This window comes from Theobroma umbraticum, unplaced genomic scaffold (genome assembly GCF_002168275.2).
Source record: "Theobroma umbraticum cultivar Fairchild unplaced genomic scaffold, ASM216827v3 scaffold_50.0, whole genome shotgun sequence".
NCBI lineage: Eukaryota > Viridiplantae > Streptophyta > Magnoliopsida > Malvales > Malvaceae > Theobroma > Theobroma umbraticum.
Window position 1 is genome coordinate 3,293,166 of NW_018397261.1, and position 13,160 is coordinate 3,306,325.

The 13,160-nt window shown below is 35.7% G+C and overlaps 2 protein-coding genes and 1 pseudogene across 3 annotated transcripts in view; all 3 read left to right on the top strand.

Moving 5' to 3' along the window:
* The window catches only part of LOC110417977 (E3 ubiquitin-protein ligase RGLG2-like), a 5,559-nt gene extending 5,496 nt beyond the window's left edge, over positions 1-63 (top strand). Inside the window, exon 11 of the mRNA XM_089783777.1 lies at positions 19-63. Coding sequence (XP_089639903.1) covers positions 19-63 — 45 coding nt within the window. The remainder of the gene's footprint in view (positions 1-18) is intronic.
* Positions 64-610: 547 nt separating this feature from the next.
* Positions 611-7,101, top strand: LOC110417978 (putative galactinol--sucrose galactosyltransferase 2; annotated as a pseudogene). The gene is made up of 16 exons (XR_016351311.1): positions 611-916; positions 1,172-1,425; positions 1,541-1,631; positions 1,749-1,797; positions 1,884-1,975; positions 2,087-2,172; positions 4,350-4,395; positions 4,509-4,628; positions 4,725-5,135; positions 5,235-5,375; positions 5,488-5,521; positions 5,662-5,729; positions 5,851-5,985; positions 6,095-6,312; positions 6,398-6,486; positions 6,565-7,101. The product of XR_016351311.1 is annotated as a putative galactinol--sucrose galactosyltransferase 2 (transcript).
* A 1,735-nt stretch (positions 7,102-8,836) lies between these two features.
* LOC110418470 (putative galactinol--sucrose galactosyltransferase 2) lies at positions 8,837-12,893 on the top strand. Its single transcript, XM_089783839.1, has 14 exons — positions 8,837-9,195; positions 9,420-9,663; positions 9,768-9,858; positions 9,952-10,000; positions 10,081-10,172; positions 10,269-10,358; positions 10,448-10,567; positions 10,651-11,061; positions 11,150-11,291; positions 11,480-11,547; positions 11,639-11,773; positions 11,884-12,107; positions 12,212-12,300; positions 12,393-12,893. Exons 1-14 carry the CDS (start codon positions 8,986-8,988, stop codon positions 12,672-12,674), a joined length of 2,247 nt encoding a protein of 748 aa, XP_089639965.1. The 5' UTR covers positions 8,837-8,985; the 3' UTR covers positions 12,675-12,893.
* Positions 12,894-13,160: the final 267 nt, after the last annotated feature.

Here is a 13,160-nt window from a genome sequence, read left to right on the forward strand (position 1 = left end):
CTATTCCGAATTTTCCAGATTAATTGCCATCCTTCGCTTTTGAGCTTCAAGCAAATTCAATAGTGAAGTTCCCGTTTTCTTTTGTCGTTGCTAGATCCTGATTTGCACCTTTTTTTTTTTCAATTAGAATCTCTTTCTCTTTCTTTTTCAATGAGGAAGTATTCTTCGCAAAGGTGAGAAGAAAAATAATACTAATTAGCAGCAAAAGGTTTTGATATGATGAAAGGTCAACAGCAGGAATTAAATTACAAGAAAGAGTTCTCTGTTGAGGGAGGTCATTCTTAGCAAGAATGATGTGTCGTTGACGTGGCATTTACCATTTGGCAAGCTTTTACCTGAAGAGGAGTCAATACCAAAGCAAAATGTCCTCAGCATTGAACTTCCTGGAACTCCCTTCACTGCTTTTCCTTTCCATTGGCGCAGGCTTAGCCAATGCGATTATCCAACACGTGCAAAAGAATATCTGTAAGTCTAACCACGCGGTTTGCTTCTTCGATTTGGCATTTTATTTACACCTGGGTGAGATAAGAAACGTTTACATCAAACCAACGTTCCCCTTTTAGCCCAAGAAAGGACACGCATAAATAGGTGGGCTCTGGACGTTGGCAAACTCGTCTGTGTATCATTTCTTTCTAGTTTCTTCTTTATTTTGATTACCTTGAAATCTCCTTTAAAGTTTCCATTGGTGTCTCTGGCTTTAGAAGCTAGTGTAGTTTTGTAAGCATTGCCGTATCCAAATGACAATCACAGCAACGCCCTGTGTCAAAGATGGCTGCCTCATGGTCAGGGCCAAGGTGGTGCTGACTAAGGTTCCAAAGAACATAATCGTTTCTCAGGGAAGTCATGGATCAGCTTTTCTGGGTGCGACTTCAGGAATTCCCAGCTCTCGCCATGTTTTCACTCTTGGGGTTCAGGAGTAAGTTTCCAACTTTCTCAACATGTTCAATGCATATCTGTTTCTCTATCATAGTTTGTCGGTAACCGAGGAATTATGGGATCAGCAAGAAATTTAATGAAGCATATTGAAATTTGAAAATCTGTGACAATATGTTGGACTTGCGGTGGTTTTTTCAACACGACAATCTCTCTGCTGTTTCTCTTGTATATTGCATGTTGTCTCATGTTTTCTGTTGCTCATGAATTTCATTTGATCTGTGCTTCGCCACTACAGGGGATACAAGCTTTTGTGTCTCCTTAGATTCAAAATATGGTGGATGATACCGCGCTATGGGGAATCTGGTAGTGAAATTCCCATGGAGACTCAAATGCTTCTTTTGGAAGTAAGAGAAGAGTCTGCTGTGGATGATGAAATTTCTTCTGATCCAGCCACCGAAAACACCTTCTATATCCTCTTCTTGCCTCTCTTGGATGGAGAATTTCGAACAAGTTTGCATGCAAATGAGCTCCAGTTTTGTGTGGAAAGTGGTTAGTTTGTGATTCTGTCAATTTTTGTTGGATCTCTATATGAGAACCAAATTTAAGTATCCTATATTTTGGTTTAGTTGTAGACTTAAGATTACTCTGCTGTATGATACTTCAGGTGATGCCAATGTCCAGACCTCACAAATATTGGAGCCAGTGTTCATAAATTCTGGGGACAATCCATTTGACCTCATCAAGAACTCCATCAAGTATGCTCAAATAAGAACAGAAGTAGTCAATATTTTCTTTAGAGCATTTTATTGTCATTTGTCATTTAATATCCGCACAAGCTGAAATTCCTTCCTGCATTCTTTGTGTTTATGTAGGATATTGGAGAAGCACAAGGGCACTTTTAGTCACATTGAAAACAAGAAGGTACTTAATCTCAAACTGTTTAACTTATGCAAGTCAATAGATAAACTTTCTTTCCATTGATAAATTTGATGTGTTTTGATTTACAGATCCCTGCACATTTGGACTGGTTTGCGTGGTGCACTTGGGATGCCTTTTACACTGAAGTCAATCCTCAGCGCATCAAAGAGGGCCTTCAAAGGTACTATAATTAACTCAAAAAATCATTTCAATAAACTACATGAAACAAATTGCTCTATAATTGTCACAAACTTCCAAAGAGCAATATGATCAGTGTTCCGTTTCTGGGCAGTTTCTCGGATGGAGGCTGTTCCCCAAAATTCCTAATCATTGATGATGGATGGCAAGATACAGTAAATGAGTTCCGCATGTCGTAACGTGCCGAGTCTGGGAACTCGACCACTAGACGTGAAATGTACTTGAAGAGTCGCCACCAATTTTTTTTAAACCTAGGTGTGATTGGTTACCTAATAAACTTGTTCTCTTTGCTGAAATCCCTAATTAATTTTAGGTCTATCAAAAGAACAATAAACTGGTTTATATATTTTATTTAGAGTTTGGGTTCGAGAGTACGGTTACGCACAGGGAAGGATTAGCACCTCTATGACGCCCGTTCCACGAACGGTACCATTTAATCATGTGTTTTCCTGGCCCATTAATTTTATTATCATGTTTTCTTAATTTGATTTATTTAATTCATCTTTTATTCTATAAATTAAAGATATTTTTTTCTCGTGTTTGACGTACACGTGATGTAATCGTGTCATGCATGACATAAAATCGAGATGATGTCAAACGAAAACCTTTTATTGAGTGTCTTTTTCGAATCTGCCCATCATGCTAGTGGGATTCGAGAGTATCCTCTCACTTAGGGAAAATGCTCGATAAACTCGCATTCGCAAGTTTTACGAGTAGATCCCGTCATCGAGGTAATCGTTTGCGAGTAAAAATAATGTTTTCATGAATGCAAATCCTAATACAAGCAAAAGCTTTTTATTAAAGATATTTCTCCGTAGCCTCTCATGGGATTTGAGAGTATCTTTTCACCTAGAAAGTTTACCGAAGAAACTCACTTTCGCAAGCTTCATCGAAAAGTCCCATCATCGGGGCTTATTGCTCATATACAAAATATTTCTATATGCCATGACATTTAATAATGCACCATGATATATGATGTACTTAATTCCAATGTTTGTTTCTCTTTTTTTTTTTGTGCACATATTTATTGTGAATAAATAAATTACATTTCTACTTTTATTTTTTTTATTTTTATTCCGTTATGTATGTTATTACGTAAATACTTATGAGATTCTCCAAGATCATGTTTTCATATTGAATTTTTTTATTTTTTATTAATTTATTAATTTTTTTTATCATTTTTATTATCTTTTATTTTATTGTTATTTTACTTTTTAATTTCATAATTATTTATACGTATCCTATTCATTTTGTATTGTTAAGATTAACAAATTTATTGACACCATTACTTTTTTATTTTTTTATTTATATATTTTGATTATTTGGTAAGTTTGTATTTTTTATTTAGTTGAAATTAGGAACAATTGGAATTCCAAGTTTGGACCCTCCCATCATACTGATGGAGTCCTAATCGAAATTCCTAACCTAGGAAAAATCACTCAAAATTGCGACTTCTCGCATTCTGCATGAATATCCATCATCGTCTCGATCCTAAATAATCATTATACTTTTACACTTATAATTCCATACAAAGTCATCATATTTTTTTTGTATCTATATATATATATATATATAAATGGGAATAGTTATTATTTTATTTCTATTACATACCCAGCTTATTTCATTTATAGTTAAATATGGATACTTTCTTTCTCTTTTATTTCCTTTTTATTTATAAAAGCCCACCTTTTTATGACTATATCTATTTTTTATTTATTATTTTAAGTTTCTCTTATCTTTTTGTTTTCTCTTTTTTTAGCCAACAGTGTTTGAAACAATTTATTATTCTCGATATCACTACCATCTTTATATTTCCTATTTATTTTGATTTCTAACCCAAGATAAAAATAAATAATTGGCATTAATCTAAAAATGCATTTTAAACAAAGTGGGCTAGACCAAGACCAACTAAAAAGTCCAAAAAAGAAAATGGGCATACCTTCGTGGGCTAAGAATGGCCCAAGGCAGCCAAAGGAGGAGTGAACAAGCCTGCCCCCGGTCTGCTTCCCAAAGCCCAGGAATTCTTACTCAAAACGCACCGTTTTGGTGCTTTGCACAAAACCCCTTTACTGCCCAAAACGACGTCGTTTAAAAAGGCCCAAATGTAACGATAGAAGCCTCCTTTGGTTTTTCCTTCTCTCATTTTTCCCCTTCATTTTCTCTCTCTAAAGCCACTCTCTCTGTCTTCTCTCTAAGACCGACTCTCCCTTCTCCTCTCTCCCGTAATGATGCAAAGAGAGAGAGGGGGGGGGGGGGGGGGGGGGCGGGGTCTCATCTTTCCCTGTTCACTCTCTCTTTTTCCTTTTTTTTTTTTTTTTTTAATTTTTAATTTAATTTAATTTTATTTTTTCAAAAAGGGTGTCTACACCGCAAAGAGGGAGAACCACTCATTGAAGGGACACAGTAAGTCCTCTTTGTAATTTGATAGACATTCCTTGTCAATGCTAATGCATGCAAGTCATTTGCATTTGCCTCGCTCTGCTAATCATTCTCCTTGTTGCTTTGTCGTTTGACAGATTTGCAACTAGATTAGTAGATATCAAAGAAAACAGTAAGTTCAAGAGTTCAGGATCAGATGCTGGGTGCAATGGTCTTCATGAGTTCATTGACACAATCAAAGGAAAATATGGATTGAAGTAAGGTTTCAAATCTGTACATCCAAATCTTTCTGGTCTTAAGAGATTTATGTTGTTTTTGCAGTATTTTATGATGAAATTTATATATTAATGCAGGTATGTATATGTCTGGCATGCTTTAGCAGGCTATTGGGGAGGTGTCCTCCCATCATCTGAAACAATGAAAAGGTACAATCCGAAGATTGTTTACCCAGTTCAGTCACCTGGTATCATAGGGAATCTGAGAGACATTATCCCAGACAGCCTGGAGAAGTATGGTGTAGGGATCATTGACCCACAGAAAATATTTGATTTCTATAACGATCTCCATAGCTATCTCTCCAGCAGTGGTGTAGATGGAGTCAAGGTTGATGTCCAGAATTTGATAGAAACCTTAGGTTCTGGATTTGGTGGACGGGTGTCGTTGACTAGACAGTATCAACAAGCCCTTGAACGATCTGTTTCAAGAAATTTCAAAGATAATAACCTAATCTGTTGCATGAGTCACAATTCAGACTCAATTTACAGGTAAACCTGCTCCTTTTCATTTTTTAAACATCAAATCAAAATATTTAGCAAGTTGGAAAATTGAAATGTAGGTACTGATAAGAAGTTGTTTAATTTCAGTTCAAAAACGAGTGCGGTTGCAAGAGCATCGGAAGATTTCATGCCACGAGAGCCAACATTTCAGACCTTACATATTGCTTCTGTTGCTTTTAACACTCTACTTCTTGGGGAGATTGTGGTGCCAGACTGGGACTGTTCCATGTAGGATGCTTTCCTTTTATATTGACAATAATTATTGAATCACATTCTTGTGAAATGCACATTAAATATTTTCATAATAGTCTTCATAGTTGCTCTACTTGCAAAACTTAAGCCTCTCCAGACACTTGAACACAGAAAGCAGAAAAGTTAAATTCATATAGACATAGAGCTCTTATCACATATTAGAATCCAATTGTAGTGCTTAATGCTTTTGCTCTTTGCATTTGAAGCTTAAAACCAGAGTTGCAGATTCTGATGTACACGCTTTTGTTTCTATTTATGGCAGAGCAAACACGATGCAGCTGAGTTCCATGGTGCTGCAAGGGCAATAGGCGGGTGTGCAGTATATGTAAGGTTAGCCACAATAACTTATGATTTTATTTTTATTTATCTCAATATTCTTGTTCTCGTATTAATAGAGAATAACTTAAACATTCTTTTTCCCATTGTTCCTTTTCTTCTGTTATTATTATAGTGACAAGCCAGAGAATCATGATTTTGAAATCCTTAGAAGGCTGGTGTTGCCTGATGGGTCTATACTTTGAGCTAGACATGCTGGCCGTCCTACTCGAGATTGTTTATTCAGAGACCCTGTCATGGATGGGAAAAGGTAAATATCTAAATTGGCTGAAGGGAACAAGAAAAGGAAACAAAAAAGTCTTTTAACCTATAACAAACTTCATTTCAATAGTTTTTCACATATATAAACTCTTTTGCAGTCTTCTCAAGATATGGAACTTGAATAAATTATCTGGAGTCATTGGTGTTTTCAACTGCCAAGGAGCAGGAAGTTGGCCAATGAAACAAGCAACCGGAGACCTGACAAGCACACCTTCATCCATTTCAGGCAGCATGAGTCCCTGTGATGTTGAGTTCAGTGAAGAGGTAGCAGGGGAAAATTGGAATGGAGATTGTGCAGTGTATGCCTTCAATTCAGGTTAACTTTTGGCTACCTCAACTTGACTGGGAAAACTGAATCAGAAATCAAAATCTCAATATTTACCATTTTTTGTCAATTGCAGGATCTCTCTCCAAATTGCCAAGGAAGGGAAATGTTAAAGTGTCATTGGCCACTCTTAAATGTGAAATATATACTGTCTCCCCAATTAGGGTTAGTAAATCAACCACTTTTCTGGTTTCTGATGAATTCTGTTTGCGTCAAATCTAATGAATAAACCATGTTAAACAGGTTTTTGGTCAGGATGTTCGTTTTGCTCCCATAGGATTGCTTGACATGTACAATTCAGGAGGAGCAGTGGAAGCTATGGATTGCACAATGAATCTGTCGGGATGCATAATAAAAATCAAAGGACGTGGCTGTGGCAGATTTGGAACCTACTCAAGCACAAAGCCAAGGTCTTGAACGGTGGATGCGAAGGAAGTGGAATTCATCTATAATGCTGAGAATGGATTATTGACAGTTGATCTGCAAGGTGATTGCAACTTGAGAGATATGGAGTTCGTGATTTGAGTTATCAGTTATCATGTAAGGTGACAAGCATTCACGGAGGAACCATGGAGGTGTTGTATGTCAACTTGAGTTTTGCATTGGAGAAGCATGCTCTGATTCTTTGAAGCAGCTAAGCAGGAGATTCTTTGTAAATAATTCATTTGTGAACATTAGGGGATGTGATACAGCTTCATTAATGCTAAGCAGTTGGTTTCTCTTCCAAAGGAAAAGTAATTGTATTTTGTTCTATTTGTATGAGAAAGTCATTAATTTTTATGTCATTGAACCAAAGATGACTACAAAGGTCACTACAAGATATATCTTAATCTTTGCATCATGAATATATATTAAAGAGAATAAATATGGTGTTCTAACTTCTAAGGTGAAAGTTTAGTTACTCTCAAAAATAAGCAGTGATAAATTTTTTTGTTAGCCTATAGTCCTGCTTCCAAACTTACTTCTGAAAATTTCATGTAATTATTTGCACATATGTATTTATATAAAAATTTTTAAGTCAAGTTTCATGAATATTCTCAATATAAAATATTATCTAAAATGATATCAAAGCTTATTAAAATGTTTCCAAATTTTGTAAGCTTATATGTGTAAGAAGGCATTTTTAATCTTCGATTATATGTTTAATTTAATCACTTTTAATAGACTTTGTACAAAGCTTACCTCTGAACTTAATTAGTGGTGGATTCAAAAAAAAATTTTAGTGTCATAATTAAAATAATAAATAATAATCAAATTTTTTTCAATCTAGAATCTGTCAGAAGAGTAATTAGATCAAATTTGATACGATTTTATTTAAAAGATTATTGAATATCATTATTAGTAGAATTATGCTATTGTTGGTCAAAATTTAAATCTTGTAAGATAATTTTTTGTATTTGAAAATATCTTTTGAAAAAAATAATATCTAAAAACCTATTAAAAATTACTACTTATTTTTTAGTAATTTAAACTAAATTATTAGAACTAAATAAAATATAATCTTACATAACAAATTATCAGGTTCAACAACTAACAATTTCACAAATTTCTATTATTGATCAAAACTAATTATATGCATCCACAAACCACATAAAGTTAAGTACAAAAATAAATAATCAAACAATATAATTACAAAATAAATAAAACAAACTCATAGTTTCAAGATATTATTTGACATGCAAAACTATTATCTATTAACTAGATTATAATTATGAACCCAAATTAACAAATTAATCAAAAAAATATTTAAAAATAATGTATTTAAAAACTTAATTTGAGTTGAATATTACTTACTATTGAAGTTTAGATGAATTGTTTTGAAAGAATGAAAAACACAATAAGAATCAAGAAAGGTAAGACTTGAATTTTTAAACAGAAAATTATAAAAAGTAAATTTGTCTTTTCGTATAATATTTAAATATTAATATATATATTATTTTGTAATAAATCTATTTTTATTTAAAATTTTTATCCTATTTTTTACAAAATTATAAAAATATTAATAAATTTATTAATATATTAACTAAATAAAATTTTAAATTAATAATATAACAAGTAAGCAACTTTCGGTAAGTCACACCACTGCCTCTAAGGTAGGTCCGCCCTTGAACTTGATCCAAGTAACTTTACCTAAGAAAACCGCACGAACCTGCAATGATTAAGACGAGGTTACAACTGGAAATCTCAAATGCAACAGCAATGATTTTTGTTTTCTTTGTTTAAAACTAAAAAATAAAAAAAAAGTGATGAAGATAAAAGTTGGCAGTGGCATCTGCAGCAGGAGTGACAAGTTTCCTTGCTGAATTTGCCGCCTCTTTGGATAGAATTTCCATGGCGCCACTTGTATCTCCATGGCCATCTGCTGTGTCCTAGAAGGACAGTAGTCACTTTTTCTCCTGAGTATTTTTTTTATTTCCAGCTCCTGGTTCCCAGATTCCACAATCTCATGCCAGCTTTGGATTTCTCCCTTAATAAATCTCAAGTTTCTAGTTTGAGACTTCTAGAGAACGTGTCGGTGCCGTTTTCCTTGTAGTCATGTTCATCTTTCGTCTCATCCTGGTTTAACTCGGATACTATATATTATATATGCGGTCCCAGTTGAACATGCAATATCTGAAACAATTTTAGCATTCATTCCAGAAAGTGAAACAACTCTAGCAAACCATGGGAAGTAACGAAGAAATCATGGTCACAGCCGAGCCAAGCATCCAAGATGGCTCCTTCATGGTGCGTGGAAGGGCTCTTTTCACTGACGTGCCTGGTAACATCATGGTTACACCGGTAAGGGATGGTTCAGTTTTCGTTGGAGCCACTGCAACCAGTTCAAGTTCTCGTCATGTTTTCACTCTCGGAGTTCTCCAGTATATGTCTACCGTTCTTCTGCTTTTCTTCTTTGCTGTTTTTAGTAATTTTCTTATAGCTGGCTGTTAAAAGAAACCCCCCGCCCCCCTCTCCCCGAAAGCATCACAACCATGACTTTACAACCGTTTTGTCTTACATTTCTTTATGAGTATAATTAATTTTACATTGTTCTTTTATAGCAAAGATATGATATTTTCTGTAAGTCTGATATTTTCATGTGTATATTGATACTGCAGGGGACACAGATTGGTGTGTGTATGTTCAGGTTCAAAATCTGGTGGATGATATCATGTTTCGGAACATCGGGCTGTGATGTTCCTGCAGAAACTCAAATGCTTCTCCTGGAAGCAAGAAAAGAGACTAACATCCAAGATACTGAGAACACCTTCTATGTTCTAATACTACCGGTGTTGGATGGACAGTTTCGTACTACTTTGCAAGGGACACCTGACAACGAACTAGAGTTTTGCATTGAAAGCGGTCAACTTCCCCCTCATTTATCTATTTTTTTGAGTTTAATGGGATGCTATACTCAGTTTTAGATGAGTTTCCTGCTTAATACTGTCGATTACCTACTGCTTCAGGAGATCCTGATGTTCAAACCACCAAGATTACGGAGCCAGTTTTTATGAATTCGGGGGACAACCCTTTAAAGCTGATGAGGGATTCTATCAAGTTTGTTTGATTTGAGCTTAAAAAACTTCATTGAATATCATATATGAAGCTTTGTACTGGTAGTTGACTTCTGATGTTTTCAATTGCTTGTAGGATATTGGAGAAGCATAAGGGTACCTTCAGGCACATTGAGAACAAGCAGGTACAATACATCCTTGTTTTCCATAAATCTTTTTGTTTGACAACTTTATTGATGAAACTTTCTGCCACTTTTCCTGGCAGCTGCCTGAACATGTAGATTGGTTTGGATGGAACACCTGGAATGCATTTTATACTAACGTTGGTCCACAAGGAATAATAAAGGGACTTGAAAGGTAATAAAACAGTTAGATACTTCTTGGGACTTTAATTTGGATTCAGTGCTTCATTCTTAATCTTATTTATTTATTGGTTTTGGCTTTCCTCTAAAGTTTCTCAAAGGGAGGTCGTCCTCCAAAATTTTTGACCATTGATGAAGGGTGGCAAAATCTTGTGCCTAGCTACGATGAGGACAGAACAAAGTAAGACATTACTTGAACAGTTTCACTATGAATATCTGTTTATCTTGTCTGCATCAATTAGCTGACCTCATTTCGTCTGTTGATTTAAGGGAATTGGCTAGATTACTTAATTTCGAGGAAAATGCAAAATTTAAGGGCTCAAGCTTGGATAAATTAGGGAATAATCTCCGAGATTTTATCAAAACTATCAAGCAGAAATATGGACTGAAGTGAGGTTTTTTTCTCAAGCTGTTGATAGTTCTTCTTATTCATGGCAGTAAGACTAAATTGAGAAGAATTAACAATAATGCAGATATGTATACATTTGGCACGCTTCAGTTGGCTACTGGAGAGGAGTGCTCCCAGAATCTGAAGTGATGAAAAAATACAACCCCAAAATTCAAGCTGTAGTTCAATCTCCTGGTAATCTGAGCCATATTATATGCCCAACCCTTGACAAGATTCAGGAAAAGGGAATTGGGCTGATTGATCCATCCAAAATTCTCAACTTTTACAAGGATTATAACAGCTACCTAGCAAGTTGTGGTGTTGATGGAGTCAAGGTGGATGTTCAGAATGTATTAGAACTCCTTGGTGCTGGTTATGGTGGTCGAGTCTCACTGACTAGACAATACCTAGGAGCCCTTGAGGACTCTGTTATGGAAAACTTCAATGCCAACAACCTAATCTGCTCCATGAGTCTGAATAGCGACTTCATCTACAGGTTTGCCAAAATGTTTATGCAAATTTTAAAATGATTTACAAAACAAAATGATATCTGGTTTTCCAATATACTTTTTGGTTACTTTCAGTGCAAAGAAGGCTGCAGCTGCTAGAGCAACTGAAGATTTCATGCCTAATGGGCTAACATTTCAGACTTTACATGTTGCTGCTGCCGCTTTTAACTCTCTTATTTTAGGGGACATTGTGGTACCAGATTGGGATATGTTTTACGTAGGTTCATACTCATATGCATAAATGTCTTTCCATCATACAACCATGAATAACAGATGGATGCATATCCATTTAAATTGCCATTTCATCCAAAGAATAGTGCATTTCAATCGGATTTCTAATGCTTTAGCACATAGAATCCAGAGTTCTGGACTAAACATAGTAATGTACTTGTTTCTTCATTTCAGAGCGACCATTTTACTGCAGAATTCCATGGTGCAGCAAGAGCTTTGAGTGGTTCTGCAGTGTATGTAAGGTGTGCCACTACTACCAAGTGCAAAGCTCTCATCTACTTATCATAATATTTTTATCTACTGAAATTAATGTTGGGATTTTCACTCCTCCAGTGACAAGCCAGGCAGTAATAATTTTGACATCATCAAGAAGCTAGTGTTGCCTGATGGCTCTATCCTTAGAGCTAGACATGCTGGCCGACCAACCCAAGACTGTTTATTCAATGACCCGGTCACAGATGGAAATAGGTTAAGTTGTTGCAGCAAAGAATCCTAGTTGCACTCTTGAAGAATATATTACCTTAATTTGGGCTTTAACTTCAATTGTTTTCTGATGGTCTTTGCTATCTTTGTTGCAGTCTATTGAAGATTCGGAATTTGAACAAGTTATCAGGGGTTATAGGTGTTTTTAACTGCCAAAGAGCAGGAGTTTGGCCGCCAGTTAGAGGTAGTATATATAAGCCAGTCCCAGGATCAGGAACACCCATCTCAGGGTCTGTATGTGCCATGGATGCTGATTCACTTGAAGAGGTTGCAGGTGAGAATTGGAGAGGAGATTGTGCAGTGTATGCATTCTTTTCAGGTAGTCCTTTTAAGACCCTCTTGGCATATTTCGAATCTCAGTATTCAATTCCACTTGTCTTTTATGGCTCTTGAGCGTAATCATTGAGAGTTTATGTACTGTAGAATCCCTTAAGACAATGTTAAGGGACACAAAATTTCAAGTAGCCTTGGAGCATTTGAAATGTGAAGTCTTTACTGTTTCTCCTATCAGGGTCAGTACTTCTCCACATCCTTTTTTCTCAGGAATAATGCCTGCGTCTAATCTGAAACAAAGTACTCAAAAGAATGAGGCATGACTCCACAGGTTTTTGGTGAGTATCTTCGCTTTGCTCCAATTGGATTGCTCGACATGTACAACTCAGGAGGAGCACTTGAAGCCATGAACTATGGAAACAACCAATCAGAATGTAAGATAAAGGTTAACATGAGAGGACGTGGACGTTTCGGAGCCTATTCCAAGACAAAACCAAAATCTTGTGCTGTGAACCAGAACAAGGAGAACTTCATATACAATTTCAAAGATGGACTTCTGACACTCATGCTTCAGGGTGACTGCAATACAAAAGAAATAGTATTTTTCTATTGAGAATTAGTGCATTGCCAATCTGCAGCCTCTAAAACCAGCACCACTTGATTTTCCGTGTCTTGAAGCAAGCATGGTTTCGATTGTCTATGAAAAATGTCTGGTGTAGTATAGATTTTACGATCTGACTACATGGATGTTTTCCTGTCATTTTGTGTAAGCTTGGTTTTCTGGTTTTTCCTTGTTTTTTTGTGTGTGTGTTAAGAAACGATCTCATTAATGTTTTATCGGCTTAGATTTTGTATCTGTGATAATCAAGGAAATAATCTGTAAGGAGACTTACAAACTCTATACTCCAGATATTCAGAAAAAAAACAAAAAGGGACTAATTGCGCCAAAACTGACACGTTAACAGAGGAACATTTACTTCTGTTAGTGCCAGAACAAATGCAAACAAAAGTCGGACCTTCCTGGATATTTGATAAGGACTGTCCATGTTAGTAAACAGCTGAGCACATAATTTGGTTCTTATCTCCAATTCGCAGTCTT

What these genes read in the sequence shown, in the direction of transcription:
- LOC110418470 (XM_089783839.1), top strand. Translation starts at nt 8,986, where the DNA reads ATGGGAAGTAACGAAGAAATCATGGTCACAGCCGAGCCAAGCATCCAA. An exon ending in AGAGTTTTGCATTGAAAGCG is followed by an intron (nt 9,664 to 9,767) that starts GTCAACTTCCCC and finishes CTACTGCTTCAG; the next exon opens with GAGATCCTGATGTTCAAACC. An exon ending in GGTTCTGCAGTGTATGTAAG is followed by an intron (nt 11,548 to 11,638) that starts GTGTGCCACTAC and finishes TCACTCCTCCAG; the next exon opens with TGACAAGCCAGGCAGTAATA.